Genomic DNA, 25,804 nt, shown 5'->3' on the forward strand with positions numbered 1-25,804 from the left:
CTCGACGGCAGACGCCCAGAGAAGAGACGAAAAAAATTGCGCAGCGTCTGCCCGTCTGCCACTGGGTTTTGATATTCGACGGGCCAAAAAAATATCTGTGCGGGGGCTCGTGTCCCCAGGATACCTTGTGCGCGTGTTCGCCGGTGTGTGTGATTTTTTTCTTGGGCGAAGGTGTAGTCATGTCCAGTTCGGGCGATTTCGGCAACCCTCTGCGAAAGTTCAAGCTTGTGTTCCTGGGAGAACAGAGCGGTGAGTCGAACTTTTCCTGCCCCTTCCACGTAGGCCGGTCTGTGTCTGTGGTGGTGCGGGCGTGACGCGCGGTTCCGCAATCGCCTCTAGAATTGCGCGTCTCATGGGCGCCCAGTTTGATTTTGCTTCGTTTTAATTCGGCGCCGCGGGCTCTTCCTTCGAGTGCCTCAGCGCTGAAAGCGAAAAGAATCTCGCTCTAGCTTCGTTGTTTCGCTTGGCCGTGAACAGGGTCCCGTTGCAGTATACAGGGCTAGGCCTATGCTGTCACTTTGAGGATTCGTTCCCTTGACGCTCCCAAAGATTAAAACTAGGCGTGTGTATTGGAACCGGCCTTTATTTTTCTCGCTAGGCATGTTACGACGTCTGTAAAGTGTGCAGTAAAATGTGTACCGAGTACCAAAATTGGTGTAGCGGCGGTGAAGGGTCCACGCCTCCGCGCTGTTTCGTACTGTTTTACCGATCGGTCCGCCGGCTCGAGCGCAATGCTCGAGCAAAATTCGATGGACATGACGACGTTGCGTTTCGCGTGAATTAGCGTAGCGCCTATCTGCCCAGGGCGCTGTCCGGTGACCGACTGGAATGCGGTCACTACTTTTTTTTTTTTTTTTCGCTACTTGAAGCCGCGCGCCTGTAGAACAGGTGCGACCGCATCTAGAGCACGGGTGCGCATCTGCAAGTTATAACTGTTGCTTACCCCTTTCTTTAAGGGCCGTCATAAAGCAAATCTTGCGCATAGGGAAGCTGCATAGGCAAGTAGTTAACGTAGTGACGTTAGCGTATTGGTAAAATACAGACGACGGCCGCGATAGATTTTACTTTCGTAGCGTCCGCTGGTCGCTGTAGACGGTTGGCTGCCGGGTAAGAAAAGAAGCGTGGGGGTAAGTGACCTCGGCAGGAGCTGGCTGTACGGGTATAGAGAGAGGGGAACAAGAATGGTTAGAACAAAAACGCACCAGCAAGAAAGGTGCGCGGATGAAAGCGACTAACCTAGTTTTCTTCTTACCGATCGTGTGAATGGAGTGCGTGCCGCTGTTCCAGGTCCATTGTGCGCTCCCGCGTGAAGGCGATTTGGGCGCATGATTAATATGCTGTCAGCTGGTTACGTTGTCTACAAGCCGCCAATGCGGAAGTCGCCGGCCCAGGCCGCTGTGCACTGCGGGTTTCGGTTTCCGTTACTCTCCGCGGTTTATACATAGCAGCGTGAAGCCGCAGTATTACGCAGTAGACATCTTCACACCGTAGGTGACAAATAGGACAGCACTTCTCTCCCGCAAGGCTGCTTATCACACATAACCAACACATATATAATGGTGCATAATGTTGAACTGACATCAGTTATTACGCCGATTTTGTTAAAGGGTGATGGGCAAGGTGGTTCACCGAGCCTCACGCGAATGTGTTCGACAAGACTCATTTCATTGCGGCCTTGTTTTTTTTTTTTTCATACATCTGCGTTCTTATTTTGTAAAGCAATTTGCTCATTTAGGTCAGTCTTATCACTATTGTGCTTATCTGTCTTATGGTGCTTGTCTCACTGAAAATGTTGCTCCAGGATGTGGCAGCACTGATATATCATAAGAAAGGCCAGAGTAAGTTGCTGGACCATATCAGGAACAACCTTGCCTTTGCTGGTATTTGGGCAGTATAGAGAAGAACGTATGACTGATTCGCTGTAAAAAATGCACATGTTAGCATTCAGTATGCGTGTGCGTCTTATTTAGCACAAACACTGTGGTGCATTTTTTAAGTTACACCCAAATGTGCGGCTTTCATTTTGCTGCCACCCTAGCTGCAAGTGGCTGCAGGAGCAATGTCAATGCACTACACTGGTGAGCAGCGACGTAGAAAGGAGTCAGAGCTACCAACCACAAGTTATCTGGTGCAAGTGTAGGTGATTTTACTCTTGCGAGAGAGGAAAATCTGGATGTGCTCTGCACTCAAGTGTTCCCTTTAACAGGGCCTCGCTCTGTATATGTGTGCAAGTTTATCGCTTTCACAAAGTAAAACTGTCATTATAATGTAACATCTCACTCAGTTTGACTGCTGAGAACTTTGGTGAGACTTTTTGAAGTCTACGGATTCTGGTAGTACTGAAGTCAATGTTCTGTGTGCTTGATAGTATACATATGAGTGTCGGGTGCTTTGAAGCTACTTCTTTTGGTGCACTTATTCATAGCGTACAACCTGTTGCAATAAAGTGAAAATGTTTCTTTTTTCTTTCAGTTGGGAAAACTTCCCTCATTACACGTTTCATGTATGACAGCTTTGATAACACATACCAGGTGTGTCCTATATTTCCCATCACTACATCTGTGTGTGTGCTGAGAGAGAGAATGAACTTTATTGCTCACTTTATGGGCTGAGCTGAATGCTGCGTTGACAGAAGTTGGTGACTGCTTATGTCAGCATTTTTGTAAGATGCAATGTAGTGTGTTCTGTGATAAGCCCGTCGTGAATGGCCTTTTCTTTTGAACACTCTTTCGATATTGAAATGGTCTTTTGTGGCATGAAATGTACAACATTAAAAGTAGCATCGCATGTTTTCTAAGAACTACTTTGCTTTCACAAAAATTTTGTCACATGGAGTAACTGCATACAACTTAACACTGATAAGCTTTTGCAGATTGTGTAAAACTTGACCAGTGTGATGTTAAGTAGCATTCTAAAAGTCTCTGCTCCAAGTGCTGGTCAAGCTTGAGAAATTACCTACATTTAGCAGCTGTCCATATAACTAGAATGCTGTCATACATCAACAATAAAGTTCATGCAAATGTATCTGAATGTCAAGTGGTGTGAGTGTCTCAAATGGCTTCCTTTACTGTGTTGCATAGGTGCTGCAAAAAAAAAAAGACAGAAAACAGTACAAAGAGTAGAAAGCAGGCAGTGAGGCACAGGTGTTTGGAGTGGCATACAGTGGTGTTGTTTGTGACTGACCTTTCCTCCCCGCAATGTTATCAGGCAGTCTGCTTCTTCATTATACATTGGTGTTGTCTTGCTGTAACATAGCTAATGGGAGAAGGCTACTCAAATGCGTCACTCCAAGTATGAATCACATGTTAGCTATATTGTAGTTTCATTTAATAAGCTATTTCACAAACTTCATTTTTATAAAGCCTGAATGTGGGCACAAAGCTTTTTTTGTCTGTTATATTATCAATTGCCTGAAGGTTCTTCCTGAATATCTAAAGACAAATGTGCTCATATATGCACTTTCTTTAGATTTATTTTATCGCTGTGGCATCTCCACTTATGTGCTCCGTAGAGCTTATGCACTTAGAATGATATATTTAGTGCTTTGTGGCTGTACAGTATTTTTGCTTTCACAAAGCAGTCTTTTATTACTATTTTTTCTGGAAGGGTACACAATGATTGTTGAAATACACTTGCTAGTGCTAGAATGTGTGCAAACCCCATCATGGTCCATCTTTTTCGTCTTACCGAAAGTTGCAAAAACACACCTCTGAATTCATTACTAGTCGTTACGAGTTGTTGTGAATTAGATCTTAGTGACAGAATTACAGAGCCACTTCCTGCAACTTTAACTTTGGAACTGTGAAGGAACAGTGAAGGAACTTTGGAACAGTGAAGTGCATCACAATGCACTTCACTGTGTAAATGTTGCTGACTCTTGTGTAACAAAGTGAATGAGAATTTTAGGTTGTCATACTGTTTGCCTGTGATGTACAATGGTCTGCCAATATTTTGATGCACTCTATCACACCTGATGATGATTTTGCCTGTTAAAATGCTGCTGAACATAGTAATCAAAGGCAGTGGTCTTGCGAAACCCATTCTCAGTTTTTTTACCCCCTTGAATTGTTTTCAATCCAGGTTTTAATAATCAAAATTCATATTAGATTTGTTGCAAATAATACAAATGTATGCATATACAGAAGGAGATCCCAATGTCTAATCACTGTTGGGGCCTCCTGTGCAAGTAAAATGGAAAGGATAAAAACAAAGCAAATAAAAAAAAAGGTTACATTATATGAAAAGTACAAAAAATAAAGAAACCATAATTAACAGCATTAGTACACAGCAGTTCAATAAGGTAAGACATGTTAATATTGACAGGTAAATACAATTATGATTTAAAAAAATAAAAGCAACTAGTTTTGTAAAGTCTCGTGCAGCACTGTTTTTTTTTTTTTTTTTTCAGGCACCTTCAGCCGATGCATTTTGCGTAGCATGGCTGCAAAAATATGCCTCTTTATTTGCAGATGAAAAGCTTGTAATCATTTCTATGTGGGCATTGTACAGCAGTTTGTCTTCGTTGTAATCACTGAGTTCTCTCCATTCTTCTCACAGGCCACAATAGGCATAGACTTTTTGTCCAAGACCATGTACCTAGAAGACCGCACAGTAAGTTTGCTACATATTTTCATTTGGCGAACAATTACTTCAATGTCTTGCATTTGTCAACTTTCTCATGTGTCAAGGCGAGAGAAGCTGCATACCTAGGTTGTGATGCCCTTTATTAATTTATATTTGCATTTCCTGATGCGTGTTATATAATCCTTGACAAATAAAAACTACTGAAACTTATTTCGACTGTGTGAAAAGCTTTGAAAGAGTAAAAGAAGCTGGATATAAAGTTTTCAATCCCACGTTCTTCACCATATTTACCATTTTTAGTAAAGCATCAAACGCTGATTTAGAAGTACTATGCTGGTTACCTTCACTCTTGTGGACTACTGTATCATTGAAAGTTGGCTTCTAGAGTGTATGTCATTCCAATAAAAGAATGCTGCAATATGCCTTCGAAATAAATAGTTAAAAGCATACATAATTTATATGCTCGCTTTGCTAGAGCATTCTTCATTTTCATTTAATTGCATGTATTATTCTCATACTGTTCTGCAACAGTGGGAATCAATTGCAACAAAGAATTGAGGTATAGTAGGGTTGAAGAATGATATGCAGAAGACAGATAATGTTCAATAGCTTGGCAAGGGAACAAAAATTCATGATCGCCAGTCAGCCTTTAAATCTGTGAAGAAGAAAGTTTACTTAATTGTCGGTTATTGAGAGGAAATTTGAAGAATGAAAATGGGTTTCTGTGCATACGACAGGAATTATTAAATCCTGACTGGGAACCCGCCGTGGTTCCTTAGTGGCTATGGTGTTGGGCTGCTAAGCACGAGGTCGCGGGAACGAATCCCGGTCACAGCGGCTGCATTTCGATGCAGGCGAAATGTGAAAACACCTGTGTACTTAGATTTAGGTGCACGTTAAACAACCCCAGGTGGTCCAAATTTCCGGAGTCCCCCACTATGACGTGCCTCATAATCAGAAAGTGGTTTTGGCACGTAAAACCCCATAATTTCATTTTAAATCCTGACTGGGAGCTTACCACCGTCTTTTAAAAGAAAAGTGTACGATCATTGCATTCTACTGGTGCTAATATATGGGGCAGGAACTTGGAGGTTAACAAAAAGAAGCTCTGGAACGAGTTAAGGATAGCACAAAGGGTGATGAAACTGAAAATGCTTGACGCAATGTTAAGAGTGAGGAAGAGAGCGGTGTGGGATCAGAGAGTAGGCAGGGATAGCCTATATTCTAGTTGACATCAAGAGAGTTGGGCAGCCCATGTAATGCACAGTGCAGTTAACTGCAGGACCATTAGTTACAGAATAGAGGCCAAGGGAACGAAGCACAGTCAAGATTGCAAAAAAATTAAGTCCAGTGATGAAATTGGAAAACTTGCAGGCGCTAGTTAGAATTGGCTAGCACAAGACGGGGGCAATTGGAGATTGCTGTGAGAGGTGTTCATCCTGCAGTGGACATAAAAAAAATTAGGTGGATTATTGTTATTATTATTATTATTACTATTATTATTATTATTATTATTATTATTATTATTAGCAGTAGTAGTAGTAGTTGTATACTGGAAACATTTTTGTACCATTGCCATCTGTCAATTTGACCCAGTGCCTCTGAGCAGAGTCCAGTTGGACCTAAGGTCATACCAATCAATCTTAAGTCCATAAAGTCCATCATAGTTTAATTAAAGAGCATTTGAGAGATACTTATTATTGTACTGTATTCCTTTTTTCTTCGTCTTTTATGGCACCACATCTTCCAACCAGTTTCTCAAATGTAGTGAACAGGCTACAGAACAGAGAGGCAGGCTAATCCTTGAACATATTAATGGCTTATTGTTAGCATGGATATCATTATGCATTAACTTGTTCGACATGTCTGTCAGGTATGCTGAAAAGAAACTTCTCATCACTATCTTTAATTTTACAGTAGTTTAGTTACAGAAGCAACGTAAAGAGTACCTCTGCAAAGGGTACTGGTGAATCTACTTTTTTTTTACTTTCATGTGACCCGCCGTGGTTGCTCAGTGGCTATGGTGTTGGGCTGCTGAGCACGAGGTCGCGGGACCGAATCCTGGCCACGGCGGCCGCATTTCGATGGGGGCAAAATTCGAAAACACCTGTGTACTTCGATTTAGGTGCACGTTAAAGAACCCCAGATGGTCGAAATTTCCGGAGTCCTCCACTACGGCGTGCCTCATAATCAGAAAGTGATTTTGGCACGTAAAACCCCATAATTATTTCCGTTCATGTGCATACTTGCCTTGCAGGTTCGTCTACAGCTGTGGGACACAGCAGGCCAGGAGAGATTTAGGAGCCTCATTCCAAGTTACATCAGAGATTCTACAGTCGCTGTAGTTGTTTACGACATAACCAGTGAGTTGTCGCCATGTTCTGCCCTTAAATTTCTCTTGGATAGAAATGTTTTAGTGCCATTAAGGTTTTTCCTGAATCAGTGTGAAGTGATCCTCCATGTGATTTGCGACACTTCCAAGTTTTGTTTTGTAAGGATTTAGGTTTTTGTGCACAAGGAGACCTTCAAACAGCGCAAGGGCTGACCATGTATAATTCATCTTGTATAATCTAGTGTGCATATTTGACATGTTATTTCAGTGCTCTCAGATGGTTGTGCAAAACAATTAGGCTGTATTACGCAGACAAATGAATGTACATAGTAGCATTTTTCTAGCTTTGTTAACACTACAGCCCCTTATTTAGTATCCCAGGAAAGCTTAGTTACTTATGGAACAATCATTAAATCTATGCATGGCACACTGTTAAAGACTTCCGTGTGCTATTTTCCTGAGATCAGAGTTTCTGCAGGGGAAGTGGCCTTTTGATATTTTATGGATGCGGCACAGATAGAGAGCTTAGAAATAGTGGACTCAAAACTTCTGCCATATCTGCCTTGTGTACAGGATAGCCCTAGCCAAGCTTGTTTGATTCTATTGATTGATCAATTGATTGATTGGTCAATCAATAGGTTGATCTTCACACATGTGCAGTGCCACAGGCACTACATTTTGGGGTATACTTTGCCATTTACAACCACTGTTTCTACAACTTCCTGATTGCTCTCGCGCTACAACTTTAGCAGTAGCATAGAAGCAAATAGACTTAGCAAGGAATTTTTATGTGGCAGTCGCCGTTCGGTTGGTGTTACGCTGCTAAGCACGAGGTGGCAGAAAATCCTGGCCATTGCAGCTGCATTTCGGTTGGGGCGGCATGCAAAAGCACCCATGTTCTATGCATTGGGTGCACATTAAAAAACCCCAGGTGGTCAATATTAATGTCGAGTCCTCAACTACAGCATGCAGCTACGACTTTGGCACTTAAAACCCCAGAATTTAACTTTTTTTTTAATCACTGTTCAGTTTGTAGTGATGCATGAAGAGCACATCTGATATCCATCCAGTAATATGACAAGCATGCATCTTGATCCTTCATTTTTTTTCTTGTGTGCTCTTCTCAATGTTCACGTTGAGTGTAGTTGTCAGATTCTTGGCTTCTTTGGTTTAAATAATCCATTTATAAACAGTCAGTAACAGTTGTATCCTATTTTAGATGCCAACTCATTTCATCAAACATCCAAGTGGATAGATGATGTGCGGACGGAAAGGGGGAATGACGTTATAATCATGCTTGTTGGCAACAAAACTGACCTTTCTGACAAGAGGTAAGTATGTGTTTGGGCTTGTGTTGGATGGTGCACAGTATGCGAGAACATGAGAAATTAAGTAGGAACCTTTTATTTCTGGTTTTATATATATTTTTTTAAATTGAAGGATAGAAGGATGAGAAATTTGGTGCTTTATTCCAGGAGGAATAGTGTCTGTGGAGGGTGTTTTAAAGCTCAAGTGCTTAGGTTACTTTTGTAACAATGTGAAGAATCGACAGCAAAAGAACGCATAAGTTATGAGAAATGGAGGACCTCATTTTCATAAACAAGTCATAAGGAACAAAGAAAACACTGTCAACTCACAGTCATCTTTGTACGTCAATTATTATTTTTCACATGTAATAATACGTCTACCATACGTAAGTCTTGCATTTTCCTATGTCCATACGAGGCCTGCCAGTCCTTAGTGGACGCCTTGTGTGGGAGTATGTTATTTCTGTGTAACATACGGCTTTGTATGCTAGAATAGAGGGAGTGCATGCTGTAGCTTTGGTTTTGTTTTAATTATGTGGTTTTCACTGAACTACGTAATGGAGTCATCTGTCACCTAGTTAGCTTATTATCTCCTGATTAATCATAATTTACATCTGCTCTCTGAAATGTCCTACATTGCATGAAATTTGTAGTTTCTTTATGATTTCATGTACTTTGTGGTCCTTTTCTAAGTTTCATGCTTAATTGCATAAAGTTGTCTCACAGACAAGCGTAGTGTAGTAGTTTGAAAAGTTTAGGTTTAAGTGTCTGGTAGGTGCACTTGCTAGGGCACTTTTCTCTAAGATTTCTTTTAATGTGCATTCTATATTTTACTTGCAGGCAGGTGACGACAGAGGAGGGCGAGAGGAAGGCAAAAGAGCTCAATGTTATGTTCATAGAAACCAGTGCAAAGTCTGGCTACAATGTCAAGCAGGTAGGTGAACTATGCCTTCTCGACAAGAGGAGAAATGTGAAGTTCGAGCACACTTCTGCACGCATTTAATTTATCGTACACAAGATATAAAATGCTCGTATTGCTTTTCATATCATGAGAAGCCAACAAACAAAGACACCAAGGACAACATAGGGAAAATTATTTGTACTTACTAATTGAATTAAAGAAATGATAAATTAATGGCAAAGAAAGTGGATGAAAAAACAACTTGCCACAGCTGGAGAACGATCCCACGTCTTCGTATTACGAGTGCGATGCTCGCGCACATGCCGCATTGCACATCTAATGCGAAGACGTGGGATCGTTCCCCACCTGCGGCAAATTGTTTTTTCATCCAGTTTCATTGCCATTAATTCATTATTTCTTTAATTCAATTAGTAAGAACAAATAATTTCCCCTATGTTGCACTTGGTGTCTTTGTTTGTTGGCTTCTCATGATACGATTAATAACAATGGGCCCCTTGATTAACTCCCTTTCTTCTCGTCCTTACATAATGTGGGTCTCGAATCCGGCAACATTGATGCCTTCAGGTAGCATGTGTGGGTTTATTGACCAGTTGCCTTCACCCAAAAAGATCACGTACTTGTGACACCTGTGGCAGAAAGGTTGTTCCACATTCACCGCCAAGGTTTGTGAGTGGTGGCCATGGCTAACACTCTCAAGGTTAGTTCTAGTAGTAAAAACATAAATACCCAAGAAAGTGGATGGGGAAACGGTGCCGCGGTAGCTCAATTGGTTAGAGCATCGCACGGGTATTGCGAAAACGTGGGATCATTCCTCACCTGCAGCAAGTTGTTCTTTCATCCACTTTCATTGCCATTAATTTATCATTTCTTTAATTCAGTTAGTAAGTACAAATATTTTCCCCTATGTTGTCCTTGGTGTCATTGTTTGACTTCTCGTGATATGATTAATAAAATGCGGGCCCCTCGGTTAACCCCCTTTCTTCTCATTCGTATTGCTTTCGAAGCTTGGAGTTGTGTGAAAAGTGCAAGAATGGGTGGCCCGCCACTTAGTAGCTATGGCACTACGCTGCTGAGGTCAAGGTCACAGGTTCGACCTAGTCAGGGCAGCTGTATTTAGATATAGGTGAACTGCAAAAATGCTCATTAACTTAGATTTAATGCAAATTAAAGAACCTCTGGTGGTCAAAATTAATCCGGAGCCCCCTACTGCAGTGCGCCTCGCAATCAAATCACAGTTTTGGCACATAAAACCCGAGAATTCAATTTTTTGAAGAAAGTTGCAGAGATTTTGGTAAGAACTTGTGCACCGACATTTTTGTTTAGACGTCCAGCATAAAGTTCTCCACCGAATGTTTTTCGAGCGCTAAAGGTGTGGGGAACGGCATCACCAAAATTTTACACGTACTCCATCAGAGTCGGCGGACTATTGCAACGTCTCAAGTTATCACTTCAACTCTCGCAACTTGCCCCAAGGAGGATGCAAGCAATGGCACACTAACGAAGCAGAAAGTTTTCGCGGAGCAGGCAAGGAGAAATGTCTGGTGTTCAACAAGTATTTGGTTTTTCAGCGATTTTTGCTGGCAACATCTGACAAGTTTGCACTGTATCACCAATTAATTCTGTCCATTGAAAATTTAGTCTCGCCACATTTCTTGCGTCATCAGAATCGTGACAAGCATACAGCTGCAGAACAAGTTAAGAATTTTAACTTCTCCAGCGAGTTTTCTCAAGTTTGCAGAATGTGGATTCTATGCGACAACTGCAGGTGCATCGGATATGAGAACATGAACTATTTCATATTGTAGCATGCTTGAAAAGCTACTATCCAGCCACTTGAAAAAATATGCCAGATGTAAAACGTTGCGAAAAACAATTAAAGTAGTGAACTCACTATGTGACGACATAGCGACACCAAGGGCAAACACCTAGTCTACCTTCCAACTCATTTTACTAAAACACTTTCCATGTATTACACAGCGTTGCAGCACAGGTCCTATCCGAGGTGTTTTAAGATGTGTGTGACAAGTCTTAAATGTTATTTTCATAAGTGCTATTGCTTTTCATGCACTGTCTGTGTGCAAAATTGTGCACACAGCACTTCAAGGGGATATGTCACTTAACCGAAACAATTATATGAAATGTCAGCACATGAATAAAAAGAAATGTTTTCTTTGTGTGGGTTGAGGCAGGACTTTCTTTGCAGTGTGTTTGTGCCATTAATTGTGAACTACAATAGCTGCACATTAATAAACACACAACACAGTTGGCATTCGAACTGTTCTCAAGGGCTGCAATTAAAGTGCCTTCACTTGCGGATATCATTCATTTAACTTGCATATATATATACAGTGTGTGCCATTGTGAGTCATGCTGATGAGTAAACAGCAACGAAAAAGAAAAAAAGAAATGGTACATAGAGCTTCAGTGTTTCATTATATGTATTTCACAGAAAGCGAAAAGCAAACAATCTCAAATATCTCTGGCATGGGTAGTAACTTGATAGGTTACAGATTCTTAATAGCTTATGAACTTTCAAAAAGCATTGTAACGCTGTAAAGAAAAAAAATATGGGCAACTTGTAAAATCCACACTGCTTTCAGGAAGCATGCAATTTGCCATCAGTTCACAAGTTGGATGGTGGAACTGCTGCATCTTAGATGCAGTAATAAAAATCATTGCTAGAGGAATTCAGGAAATCTTGCTTCTGATTGTGAATGTATTGTTTATACAGGTTTATGTGCATATGTGCGGATTGGGCACAGGTACAGTATGGTCTACTCTTAAAGAGAACACTTCTTGAACATGTGAACTTTGGTGTTACTATGCTTTATTGTATACCAACTCCCCTCTATAATGCTTCAGCCCTCAGGGTAAATAAATAAATAAACTTCATATGAAAAGAAGTGCTCGATATGACTCAATGAGTACACCTGCAATGGTAAAAAAATTATTGCCAAGGCCCTTGTTCCTAAACCGAGCTACAATCAGTCTCGAAGTACTAATTTAATGTTCCTAACAGTGGACCTTATTTTACATATTTGAGGCCACAATTTTGTAGTTGTCCTTGCAGTGTTTTTTTGTTATCCTGCTAATCAGTACTTCATAAAAGCACTGAACTGGGACCTTAAATTTTTTACAACAATTTATTTATTATCTTTGAGGTGAGTGTTTAAAAATTGTTTAATGAAAGTTTTTAGCAAACGTCCCTAAAATATTCCTTTACAGCTGGGTCCATACTGTGGTCATCTTATGGTGTGGATCCCTTTAACGTACATTCCAATTTGAAAATTTACTTTTTCTCATTTTTAAATTAAGTCAAATGTCTCCAAGGCAAATCAATCTGTTTCTAGAAAATCTAGATCTGTTTTTTATTTTATTCGTGTCATGAATCATGGGAGCAATTTTGCTACGACTTACGTCGCACATTATCAGGGCATGCCGAGCAATGCTGTGAAATCAAGCTGAATCCACCTCTCTGTCATGCAGCTCTTCAGACGTGTGGCAGCTGCCCTACCAGGAATGGAGAACACGGAGCGAACGAAAGAAGACAGTATCCTTTTAGCATTCTGGTTTTCATTTTTGAAAAGTGGCTACTTTTATTTGTGTACCTTCCCACTTCTTTTTTTTAACGTGTCGTTCCCTTCGGTCCACATTTCCTAGAAGGGTAGGAAAGGCAAGCAAGTGGTGGGCTGAGTAGCTTTGTTAATAATGGCCGGTACTACCTTATATGCTGGCACTTGGGCTTCTTGAGGGCTTGTTGTGACGTTTACTGAGGTTTAGCTCATTCCTTGCCTCACTTTCTTTTTTTGTTTTGCACGCCATCAAACACATTTCAGTGATATTTAGCGTGTCGTACCATTTGGTATGATTTTATTGGGAGTCAAAAGGGGCACCACAATCGTAATGCGTGGAATTAATTCAAGTCACATTCTCGTTAACCTCAAATAGCCACCCCGTTTCAATTTCTGGCACTTTTGATGTAGCATTGCATCGCACTGTGCTTTTGCAGACTGTGTTTCTCCTTCTTTTGTACTAGACTATCTTCATAGCACAATTTTTGTGCCCATTGTCTACGAAAGATCTGGAGACAGGTGTCGATTCTGACCCACTGTGAGGGCTCAGTGGCTACTACATTTTGCCGCTAAGCACGAGGTCATGAGTTCTGTAGACATGTTCATAGGGGTGAATGAGAACCTCCTCTCTCTACTGTAGTGTTGGAGTACAGAGGCATGCACGGCAGCGTCTGCAATGCTTTCGCGCAGGGGCTCAGCTCATGCACAAGTAGCACATCCCAGAGAGCATTATGACAACGCCCAGGGCCCTGCTTTCGTAGAAGTTGGGGGCTGAATTAAAAAAAAAAGACATTATTAAGTTTAGGTGAACCTCAGGCGGCCAAACTTAATCCAAAGCCCCCCCACCCACCCCCCTACTGCGGTGTCACTCGTAACCCTCCGCGCAGTTTTAGGATGTTCAGCTTTGCAATTTGAGTTGAAACTTGTCAGTACTGCCGAGGATTTGGCTTCGAGAGTCAAGTGGCATACACATATTCCCACTGTTTATACACCAGTGCCAGAACACATTTTGGGGACAGGTCAAGAAGGCAGTAGCATTTTCTTCCAGAAGGGTATTTCTTTCTTGTCATTAAGTTGGTACAAAATCGTAGGAGGAGGACACGTGACGCTGACTTGGCATTCTGAATGACCGAAGGCCCGACGGCACACCATAGCAGCCGTCCTAAACATAGCTAAGTTGAGTGCAAGAACCTCCACATTAGGTTTCAGCACACTTTTTAGGAATACCCAAGAGGTCAGAAGTGATGTGTAGATCTTTACTGCATCTCTTATGTGCAGCTCGAATGTAGATTTGAAACCCCATCATTTATGCGAGAATGCACCTGTAAAGCTGTAACTGGGGCAGCTGCTTTCAGACATTAATATAGCTACATGGCCAGACCAAAACAAGTTAATGTAAGCAATTAAAATAATTAAGAAAATTAATCTAGACAGCTGTAAAAGTGAAAGTGGGGCCATCCAAGGACTCAAAACCAACTACTACATCTGGCTAACTTTGGGCATATCTGCCGAGACCCGGTGCTTGGTGGCAGCCTGTACATGTTATGCCTCACGACGACCACAGTGTTACAGTGGTTCAAGTACATGCTACGGCACATTAACCTTAGTTTTTGATAACATGACAGATCAGAGCAGGAGAAGATTAGCATTGTCATCATGCTGACACCAAGGTTGTTTTTCAGGGTTGCCTATGTGGGCCCACAAACCATGGGCTGTTGAGCATCGTGTCCATAGTTCAAACTACGGCTTGAGAACTACGAATGAGTTAGACAATAAATATGTAACAGTTGTGACTTCCTGTGATGGTGTTTCAGCTGGTGTCAATGATATTACTATTGTCTGCAATAGAAATGTCATTCCATCAAGTGCATCTCACTCCTTGACATATTGCGATTGAATCGGTGAAAGCTAGAATAACATTGGTGGTGTGTGCTGTGCCTCCTGCTGTTACTTTAGTTATGTGGTAGCAACCTGTCCTTTTTCTTTCTCCTCTTATTTATGTACTTTTCATTTATGCTAAGTTAACAGTTCACTCAAATCATCCATCCTTGTGCAGACAATTAGGTACACTATGTGCCAGGAGGTTTGCCACACAACATCCATCCGTTTTATGCAGTGGCTGCTTCAAGCTACAGTCAAGTGCAATGCCATTCAGCCCTGAATGTACTGCACAGTGTGAAATGAACATAGTGGTGGCATGCTGAAAGCACGTTGAATGTGTTTTCCACACAGTTTCCACTTCATCTTCGCATGATCTTTGCACGTGTTATCGCTTCACCGACTCATACACAGTGAATGGATGTTTTCTTCCCTATAGCTGTGCAATTCTGTGCACTCATGTGCGAAAACTTCACCACTCCTGTGTTGTAGCCACGTAGGGAGGTAAAGGAATGGTGCTGAACTGTGCTTTAATATAAAACTGCCATTGCTGCTATCCATTGCTGTGTGCCTTTGTCAAATTATTCTTTCAGCACTTGTAAACAGCTGAATGCATGAATGATCAGGTGAATAATTTCTGTGGCAGCATGTACCTGTAATCTCATATCCTCCCATCCTGTGAAATCACACAGGCCGCGCTTCGCAGCTATCAATAATGCGATGAACTCGGAAATATCAGTCATGTACACAGACAAAGAAAACATTGATTCATGTATTGAATCCTTAACAGCTGTTCTCTGTAAAGTTGAGCTTGTAGCATTTGCAGAGCTTCAGTCAGGCAGCCATGCTTATGTGACGAGGCTGTCACATGTTGCTCAGTCGTTATGTGAACACTGGCAGCTCCATTACTTTAATTGTGGCCAAACTTTGGTGAGGCTTTTATATGTGATTACTAGCACACCTGTCAAGAGATTTATTTTTAGAAAGTAGACTGGCACCACTTTTCATTGCGGAAAAGGATGATGGGCTTTCATTGTCATGGGAATGCATGTGCAAGGTAGGGTGAGATTGTGGGTTCCTGTTTCAGTCATGATTACCACTTTCTGATGGGGGCAAAATGCAGAAGAGCTTGCTTAGTGACATTCTGAGACATGTTGAAAAAACCAAGGTGGTCAAAACTAATTCACTCGCACTCATACCATAGTTAAACTGTCACTTTGGAGCACGTAACTACAGCAGTTATATTTGGTATTTAATCCCGCAAAGCCCAACGTATAATTTTTGATGCACTGAATTTGATGCTAAAAACTCGTACTGAAGTGCTGGAAGCCCAATGTAGAGCTCATACTAGCATTTTTAATATGCTTGAAGCAGTTTTCAGTTGCTGATAGTTAAACAAATGAATTAATTATTTGCCATACTAATCAATTTCAATCAATTATTATTTCACTGTTTTCTTAATGCCAATATACTTGCCATGGCCAGAGATAAATGTGAACACGTGATTTTAATTTTCTTTGATGTGAGATCGTCTCCAGACTTTGTGGGGTTAAGGTGTATTTGTCATATTTCTTTGGTGCACCATTATTGTCATTACAAGCCCTCACAGATAGACCCTAGTGTTGCAGCTCAATCTTTTATTTAGGTCCGCGTTAAAGAACACTAGTTGTCGAAATTAATGTGAAGCCCCCCATCACAGCATATGTGTGGCTTTGGGTCATTAAACCCCATATTTATAAGTGGGGCTTCTGGTGACACGAAAATGTCTGTTAATGGAAAGCAGAGGTAGACCAACCTGATATGAACCAGACCGACATGATGTGAACCATTCTGTTACGTTCTGGTATTACTATATGATCTTGTTTCGCTGATAAAATCAAAATTATGACCACTTGTGGCTAATATGTAAATTGTTTTGCTAACTGTAACATTGCAGCCTCGGTAGACAACTGGAATTACACTTTGTCTATCCCCACAAACAGTTTGCTGCCGATTCTGTGAATCTACGTTTTCTTGTCTGTCCTAAAACAGCCAGATCGTACTGTTCATGTGCAGTTTGGTTCCCTCGATTGCATAGCTGTGGTCATAGAGAGAGAGAGAGAGAGCTCATAAGGGAAAGGCAAGGAGGTTAGCCAGGCTGAGACTGGTAGGCTACTGAAGTTCTGCACATTGTATAGAGGCTGCAGCACTTTAGGAGACCTTCATGCAGTAGTATTTTTCAAAGAAGGAAAATAGTTGGAAAGGCTGTTGTGGCATGTACAGTGTAGTCTACTGAGGCAACAGGCAAACACTGTGGCTGAGAGTTTGGTGAAAACACTCTAGCTACAAATTCTGGCATAACCTTTAGCTTCAATGTGCCATGCAGGCACACAGAGAGGAGCTAGAAATGCCTACCACTGCTACGAAGTCTGGATACTTTCAGAATAGTGGGAGAGTAATTCACATATGCATCTGGTTCGCCTGTTTCCTAAGACTGGGCTGCACTGTGTACTTGCCCTCAAAATATTGCAGCGCACGCGAACTCGTGGCTGGGCTCTACGAAGCACCAGTGTGGCTGCCGTGCAAAGCAAACCTGCGTAGGCGCAGTGATGCCTAGAGTCGTGGCTTCGTTTCGTCTGCTACAATACTTGGCCACGCCAACAGAAATGTTTGCTGGAGCCGATGATGCGATGTACTAGAATTGAGATGGTGAAATTACTGTCCATTGGTGCATGGCATACAAACGTAGTGCTGTCTTTCCACAACAGCAATGTACTGCTGAAAGCAGACATTCCTCATTACAAGACAGACGCAGGCTTGGCAGGCCCAAACAATGTAGTACATGACACGAAGCCCCGCCTTTAGGCATCACTGTGCCTGCAAAAATTTGCTGCATTGCACAGCCACAGCAGCTGCATTGGCACTCTGTGGAGTGCCGCCATGCATTTGCATGCCTTGCAATAGTTTATGGGCGGCTGCACTTTGTCATTGCCTTGTCATGTTACACCATCATCTTGCCTGTCTCTTCTTTGCCACCTTGCTTCAGCGAGGTGTGCTTGTGATGGAATGCTGACACTGCTTTGCTAATGGCACTGCCACCTACAGCAATTGTGTTCTGCAAGCACGTCTAAGGCACATAACTTGTTGTCAGTGGCTTAGCACAGTTTCACAGCTGCATTCTTACTTGTACTGTTGGCTTAGGGTCTTGCAAAAAGTGAGATCATCAGGCTGTTTTCTGTTTGCTGTAGTGCCCTTCTTCTTTGTGGTTATCTTGCAGTTGACTATATATGTTTTTTTCTCCCCTTTTTTCACAAAGTGTCTGAATCTTGTGCAGCATGTGTTGCCTATCTTTCTGTTCCTTTTTGGCTACTCATTCTGGTGTGTGCTGTTTTCTTGCTCATCGTCGCTATGGTTAGTTTAGTAGGGCTGTGCGAATATTTAATACTTGAAGTAAATTTCGTTAGCCATTGTTTGACTCTGGTTTCAAAACTGCAGCTTGATCAGGTTGGAATGTAGTAAAACGCCCACACTACAGCGGTTTTATTGAAGACTGAAAGACAGGAGACGGCCAATATTGCTCAGAAGCCATTAAAACTATGATGCTCCTTGTGCCCTAGATGTAACCCTTGGGACATTAAATCTTATCAGTTCTTCAGTCATCTCTGGTCTCAGCAAATATGGGTGTACATACATTGTCTTAAACTTAATAATTAGATTCTGTAGTGTAAGGATAAGTGTTGACCGTTGAACAAGAAAACAATGATACATGATCCCTTAATGCCTGTTACTCTAGTCAGTGTAAGGCACAGGTGCACTGTGCATCTTCATTCTGGCTGCCCTGTGTCACTTTAGCAGTATGTGAATAGGCACACAATTGCTTGCCTTGGGAGTGCATGCAAGCACTATTTGGTACATTCTGTTCGCACTCAAATTTATAGCTGGAATGGTCAGTTCACCTTTGATTCGCACATCCCTATTAGCTGATTGCTACTGTTCCTGCATGCAGCATGGTGTGCATCATCTCACTCTTTTTTTTTGTTGCTTATTTTGGTTTGTCATGTTTGTTTTCGTTGGTCTCCTTGACTCAAAGCCCCTTCCCCTTCCCATCCTCTGTTTCCCTCTTCACCACCAGTTGTGGACGTCGATCTCAAAGATGGCCCCACGGAAACGCCGCGTCCCGAAGGTGGTTGTGCCTGCTAAGGCCGAGCCTGCACGGAAAAAAAAAGAGAACGAAAAAAAAAAAGGCAGCCACGCCACACCCGCTGCTCTGCTGTGCTGCACTTAACCCGTCCACCACTACCGCCATAACGTGATGCGCATCGTTAAACACATGACACACAGACACGCAGTTTATCTCTGGCATTTGTATGGCAGGCAGCATGTATTCGTGCATACGATCAACATCCAGTAGGCAGGAGCAACTGCTGATCTTCAAGTGCTACCGAGTGCGTTAAACAGAGACAGAAAATGGGAATACAGGTGCCGCAGGTGGTACTGATGCAGCGATCTTTCTTTTTTTTATCATGCTCTTGGCAAGTTGGCTGTAATGTGTGCTCTGTGTCTTGCGGTGGTTTAAGCTGCAGGCATTGAGAGTGCGTGCATGTGACATCAGTGCACACGAATTAGCATCTGCTGTAGAGAGGCGAGAAACACGCAGGGGCTTTTGTAATTGTTAGCTATTTGGGTGCGCTTTTCTACGTCTACACTTTTATTTAAGCCTTTCTCAAATCCGCTCTGCATTTGCAGGAGCAGCCATTGTTCACTTTTCTTTTCTTTAAATTCTAACAGGCACTTGCGTGCTTGAAGTTTGTCATACTTTCTACGAGTTGTTTGTCCTCATTGATCTGCATTAGTTTGTCATTCTGTGTCCCTGTTCGTTCTCGTTTTGTAGAATATAAATTTTTTTTCATACTTCTTGGCATTCTTGTCTGTGTAAAATTGCTTTCTTCCAAGCTGTTTACTGGCAGCTTTTGTTAGAGAAAAGTCAAGTTCCTGAGCACATATTTGAGACAGAGGCAATGTTAGCACCTACCATTTGAACACAGCGTTAGAATCCAAGTCTAACTGCAAGTTGCGCAAAGCTGAATAGTGTTGATGCACCTAGGTGCGAGCCATGATTGCACAAAACATTGGTACACAATGAGGGCTCATTATGCTAATGTATAGATAACGTTGACGACCATTTAACTGGACAGATGTGCGAGTAACGCTGATTGCTGACGTAATCTCTCTCACGTTTGCAGACTGCTGGTGCAGATTTGTGCATTTTCCACTGTACAGTTCTCCGCCCAAGTTTACGTTGTAGAAATGACTGCAAGCACCAGAGTTTTGTTCGTTGCACATTTTTCGCAAAGGCTTAGTCTCAGATTGCATCTGCGAGTGCACTTTGGCCGCCAATATTGTGCACTGGTTAGATTGCAATGCTGTATTTCACCTCACACCATCCTTGTACTGGAGTTGTTTTGAAAAAGATATTTGCATGACCATAGCTACCATGCTTAAATCTTGTAGCCCTTCCTGTAATTCAATTTTCAGGCGATACCAAGCCACATAATTCATTGACGGATTGTGTCTCTTGCATGTTCTGCACAAGTGAAGCTTGGCCTCCCTTGCACATTGGGACTAAATTTAGATAGTTTTTGGTCATCCTAAATTAAGAAAACATCAAGATGGCAGTGGTACTGCCTTGCACCAACTTGTAGCTCGCCTTGTGCCGTTTCCACTCGGGACAAATCATTTTCTGCAAAGTTGAAGGGGAGGAAAAGCTCTTGCATTGAGTTTGCACGCATGCCCACTGCAGTTCTATTTATTGCAATGTTCCCATTGCTTTTCCAGCAGTCAGCCAAGGTTTATAGACTGGAGAGTAGTTCCACCTTGAAAACATTTTAAGAAATATCAAGCTTGCATTGTGCCTCATTCTCCTAAATCTACAAAGTAGGCAGAAATGAGACAATTGGAAAATCTGATTGTACTTTGACAGTGCTGTGTGGCACTGAACTTTTGTCACGCGTCAGTCTTCTAGTTTTGCTACCAGCTGTTGTATGACTGAATGATACATGTGCCCTCCCACAGCAGTTTTTCAAGAGTCATGGAAGAGCCGAATGTCTTCACGACCCAGGTGCACAGCCGAAAGGCAGCAGTTGATCATGCGCACATGTGCATAGTGTATTCCGTTATACCACGTGTAAGTGCCAGGACGTTTAGGTATTTCATAGCTGCCACATTTGGAAAAGTTGGACTGCAGACATGCAAAGCTGTATTTCACAAACTGTTAAAGGTGGAAACTTCATGGAGCACTTAAAAGTAAAATGCAGAAAAGCAAAGTACCTTTTGCTTCATTTTTCTGTAAAAGTATGGCTGGCCTGTGTGACATTGCAAGCTGGTGTTTGCTTGTCAAGTTAATAACGCAGCCTTGGAGAATGGAGAAACTATTCCCTGCACTAGGCCAGGCTGTGCACTTTGAATGTCAATGGTGTGGTGACTGTTTTTTTTCCACCTACCATCACTCAAAGAAACTGAAGAAAATGAAGTGTGTGTGTGTGTTTGTGTGTGGCAGTCGCCTTAACTCGTCATCCCTCCACCAGCTGTTCCGCTGAAGCCCCAAGAACCGCCAAAGGTGATGAAGGATGAAGAAGGCAGCTGCATCTGCTAGAAAATGAGACATAGGCTTTGTCCAAGAAGCTGCAGCCGTTGCTTTATTTCCACACCCTGTCGCTCCCCACCGCTGCCATAGCTGCTGCTGCTACTGCTGCTGCACGTGCAGACAGAGCTTTTTATGTTCCTTAGGAAATCGAGCTTGCAGCAGAGGTGCACGATTCAGGGTGAGAAGAGTTGGAGGAGGTGAGGAGGAGACGAATGAGAGCTGCTAAGTATCCTGTGGCTTCTGAAGTTTGCAGACCAAGTAAGATGGCTTGCACTGCAAGCTGCAAGTTGTAAGGAGTACTGACATGAACTAGCAGTGGAAGATCCACTGGCAAGTGCCAAAGCACCCGAGGTAACTTATTATATAATACTTGTTTCTACAAATTTGCTTTGGTTTTGGTACCAAGGAGGCATATACACAGGCTCGCTTTGTGCGATTGCTTTGGCTGCCACATGCAACTGCAGTCCACAAGGCAACATCGCCATACCCAGCCTTTCCATCTCTGTAAACCGGAAAATTTTCCTCTGTGTCACGATAACTTTAGGGAGTGTTAGCTGGTCTGTTAACATATTAGCGCTTGGAAAGCTACACGGCAGCAACAATGCTGGTAGCGACATCTCGTGGCGCATAGTTTAACTGGAGAACACGCAAAGGTAGTACTGCCGTGACCTGTGTTCCTACTTAACTGCTAGCGTAAATCATTAGCAGTGACTTAATCATGAACATGCAGTCCTCTTGTGATTTTTCATGTAAATATTTTTCAAATGCGTTGTAGTGGGACAGTGTGTCACCAGGTGTCGCTACCAGCTTTGCTACCTTAAAGCCCCCTTTAACTTCGTAAAGTAGTGCCACGCTTTGAAGAGTGCCACCTCCTCCTCGCGCGCTCTGGCCGAGGTCGACGCCACGTCGCTATTGACCTAATAGCATCACTTGGGCCCTCGCGCCATGCATCAGTGCTATTTTTGCATGGAGTGGTGAAGAGCACATGTTGGCACCGTTGCTACGCTCGAGCAGTGTAGGCGGCGCCACGGTTTAGGAGGGAGCGTGAAAGAGAGGAGACACGAGGAGGAGTGAAGGTGGAGGAGGAGAGTGTCGCTACTTTACGAAGTTTAAGGGGCTTTATGCTACCTGGCTTGTGTAATCCATAAACAGTGAGTAGTTTATGGACAAGCTGAAATTCTAATGACATCTAGCAGTTTGAGACAACTTTATGAAGTTAAATTAAGCTTTTTGCAACCTTAAAGTACTTGCTAAGTGTGATCCTCTTGCATGACAAGAAGCACGTGCTAGAGTCTCTAACTTTGAAAGTACATGTCAGTACTCCTTTAAAATTGGCTTAATACATTTGTTGTGTTGTGAAACACATTTTTTTCTCACTAAGTGTGCATTCAGCAGCTCTTTCTGCTGCCACTGAACAGGTTGCATTGCTTTTGCTAGAAGTCTAAGGCAAGCTCACAATTTGAATGCACGAGTTCGCTTTGCTTGTGCATCAGTCTGATAAGAGCAGTTACATGGACTCCACTGTTGAGTAGCCATTGCAGACTTTCGTAGCTGTAAGCAATAGAGGATTGTATGTTGCAAACTGCTTAAAATGATGGTGGAACAACAATTTAATGAAAATTGTTTTGTTCGGCTTTTGCACTAGTGTACTGAACGCTTGGGCCAGGTTTTTCCTTGTCACTTCGTTGAGCGACGTGCAAGCAGCAGTGTTCTTCAGCATTTTCAGCATTTCTTCAAAAATCATGCATGTCCATGTGCAATTAAGTTTGGGCAACTAGAGAAAAATATTCACTGCCGAGTAAAAGGACTTTGTGTGTGTTAAATGCACGGACAAGCAAGTTATTGCCTCGGTCTGTGCTGGTCAGCGTTAAGGATTGGAAACTTAAAACTGTATCTCAAGCATTGCTTTGCCATAATATGATAGAGGGAATACACATCCAAGCGCATTTAACATTAAAGGGAACTCAAAACACGTTTTCATCAATATTGAACATGCACTTTAGTGAGTGCACTGCTTTCCAAACAGTATACTATTCCTGCAAAAATGTTCGGAAGCGACCTAGTTGCAAATGGAGATATAAAGAGCGTGATGCTTACTTACCCTGTTCCTTAACACATTTCGTCTTGGCTGGTGTGGCGCTGATAGTGATGTTCCTATTGCTCCTTCTTTCGGCAGTGCATTTATGGTAACCCTTAAAGGCTGGCGTCTGACAAAAGTGCCCAAGATTGACAAAGAAGCGGTGACAAGATGGGTTAACAGTAGCTGCTTCCCCATTCACAAGAAGATTGGAGGGCTGTACACAAATGTGCCAGCTTTTGTTGAGTAACTCATGATCCACCTAAGAGCTGTTGCACAGGTGTACGACGTCATAGATAAGGGGCACTATGGGGGTTCCCTTGAGCCACAGGACAGAGAGAGAGAGAGAGAACTATTTTTTTACAAGAGATTGTGGGCTCTCTACTGCATGCAGCAAATTATTGGCTCACATGTTCATGGCAGCATTGGCTACAGATTGGAAATGTTTTCTTGCCGTGTTCATAAAGTGTTGCAATGCCCCTTTAAATGCTGGAATGTGCCATATCACACTTTCCTGCGGCAACAAATGCTAGGCGTTCTTCCGCAAGAAGCCTGGCATACTTCTAACTGGTGATGGTCACTTGCATGGTCTGTGAACTTCTGCCACTCGGCGTACATTCCTCACGATAAGTTCCCACCCCCCTCCTTTCTTGTTCTGAATTGTTATGGTGCAGTTTCTACTTTGAATTGCTGCAGCACGTTTTTGTCCAGTATCTGTTCCCAGGAATGCAAGAGCGGCTTTGCCTAGGAATGGAAATCCTTTCTAGTCCGACATCTTTTATAAAAGTCTGAAAGATTTTACATGTTTATAAACACAGTGTGGAAGGGTAGGAAGGTGGTCTACAATCAACATGTGATGACGCTCACACTGCTGTACACAGTTGTCTTTATGGTGAGAATTTCTTCCCCTTCTCATTTGATGGCTGTTCTTGTTAAAAGTAGGCACAGCTTGAATTCCTCATGGCACTTGTGATTTCTGTGTAGGTAAAATAATATAATGGGGTGCCGTGGAACTGGCTGTCTGCAGGTTAACAGAGCATTTGTCAGAGCAGCTTCAACTTTGAGAAGGTCTGCAAGCTAATTTAGCCTGAATGGCAAGGACTTTGAAAGATCAGTACTTGAAAGTTCTCGTAGAGCACAACTTTTCATTCATGGGGTGCTGCTGTCTGGGAAATGCTGTCGTAGGCTAGTAATCCGAGTATTCTTGTACTGTTTATGCAGTACAACTACACTGGATTATCTGTCTGAAGCTAGGGACACCTGTACAGCTTTCTTGTTTTATACAGGTTGGCCGTAACACTGCACTGGGCAGCTCAATTGGAAAGCCTCTGCAATAATGACCCAAGATGTCGATGCCATAGCTGTTAAAAGCTATCTACTGAAGGCAGCAGCTGTTTGATGAAATAACCTTTCCTTAGTCAAACAGAAACACTGAAACGAATATTAATTTTTACCCTAAATGCAGCCCAACGGGTTAATTACACCTCAAAAAGATTGATTTCACTCTCTTTAGGAGTGTATGATATGCTATGGAACACAAAAAGCATCTTGTGCAATTCCTGTTGGTAGAGTACCAAGCACATTAAGAAGAAATGGACATGGGAATGAGTCATGCGCAATAAAATTGTACCCTAGCAAGTGTTGAATTATTCAGTGGATTTAGCATAAATTCTTTAATGGTGCTATTTCCAACATAGGTTAATCATTTCCTTGCAGCAGACGGTCAATGAAGAGTGCTAAAGTCTACTTCAGCCCCTTGTGTTTGGGCTTTTTTTGTCAAGCATATTATTTATTTCGATGTTATCAACTTATTTACCTTTCTATGCTTTCTACTCATATGCGCTAAGTATGTCCGAGAACAAGGGACTCATTTTACCATGAGGAGCCACAGCTCTGTACATGCACAAGAATGACAGTGAATGGTGCAAGGCTACTTATTATGGTTTGGAGGAGTTCTGTCCAACAAGAATTTCTTTTTTCAAATAAATGTGGCCATGAAGGCTTTGCAGAGCAATTGGCTACCATTGCACATGTGTTGTGTGTATTTTCAAGCACTAAGCTGCATTGCGTGGTGTGTATTTTCTGCCTTTTCAGATTACTAATCTTAACATTGTTGCACTTCTCATCACAGAGTTAATGCTTCTGCTGAAGCGGCGTGCTACACAGTGCTGAACATGGTTATAAATATGTGCCACAGAGACCTGTTGTATCACTTAGCAGTCCGTGTGAAGGCCTTTCTTTTATAAAGAAATGGCTATGTATGTTTTCATTTTTGTGTGCCATATAACACTTTCATACCCCCAGATTACTTCGTTAAAATTCGGTAAATTTAAACCTGTTTAATATAGTTATTTTTTTCCCCAGTTTTGAGATAGCCAAGTATGCTCAATTGAAACTGCTCAGTACAGTCTGCATGACCCTGTGGTAATATGGAGGAACTTGTATATTTTTGCCACCTCATATCGCATGCTCCAATTAAAAAAAAGAATGCACACACAGCAAAATGCACT

The 25,804-nt window shown here is 42.2% G+C and overlaps 1 protein-coding gene across 2 annotated transcripts; it reads left to right on the forward strand.

Moving 5' to 3' along the window:
• The first annotated feature begins 4 nt into the window (after positions 1 to 4).
• Rab6 (RAS oncogene family member Rab6) lies at positions 5 to 25,323 on the forward strand. Of its 2 annotated transcripts, none has more exons than XM_050188411.3 (8): positions 5 to 249; positions 2,473 to 2,531; positions 4,558 to 4,611; positions 6,842 to 6,947; positions 8,136 to 8,247; positions 9,064 to 9,157; positions 12,632 to 12,695; positions 18,707 to 19,495. In XM_050188411.3, the coding sequence occupies exons 1-8, from the start codon at positions 180 to 182 to the stop codon at positions 18,772 to 18,774; spliced, it is 627 nt and encodes a 208-aa protein (XP_050044368.1). In that variant the 5' UTR covers positions 5 to 179; the 3' UTR covers positions 18,775 to 19,495. The 2 variants fall into 2 exon arrangements, with proteins under 2 accessions (XP_050044368.1, XP_054932734.1); XM_055076759.2 differs by lacking the exon at positions 18,707 to 19,495 and adding an exon at positions 21,159 to 25,323 and having other exon boundaries at positions 40 to 249.
• The last annotated feature ends 481 nt before the right edge of the window (positions 25,324 to 25,804 follow it).

Source organism: Dermacentor andersoni, chromosome 2 (assembly GCF_023375885.2).
Source record: "Dermacentor andersoni chromosome 2, qqDerAnde1_hic_scaffold, whole genome shotgun sequence".
NCBI lineage: Eukaryota > Metazoa > Arthropoda > Arachnida > Ixodida > Ixodidae > Dermacentor > Dermacentor andersoni.

Bases quoted from the DNA above. Each gene is read 5' to 3' on its own strand.
- Rab6 (XM_050188411.3), top strand. From the start codon at position 180: ATGTCCAGTTCGGGCGATTTCGGCAACCCTCTGCGAAAGTTCAAGCTT. The intron at 250-2,472 runs GTGAGTCGAACT...TTTTTCTTTCAG, and splicing joins GTTCCTGGGAGAACAGAGCG to TTGGGAAAACTTCCCTCATT. The intron at 6,948-8,135 runs GTGAGTTGTCGC...ATCCTATTTTAG, and splicing joins AGTTGTTTACGACATAACCA to ATGCCAACTCATTTCATCAA.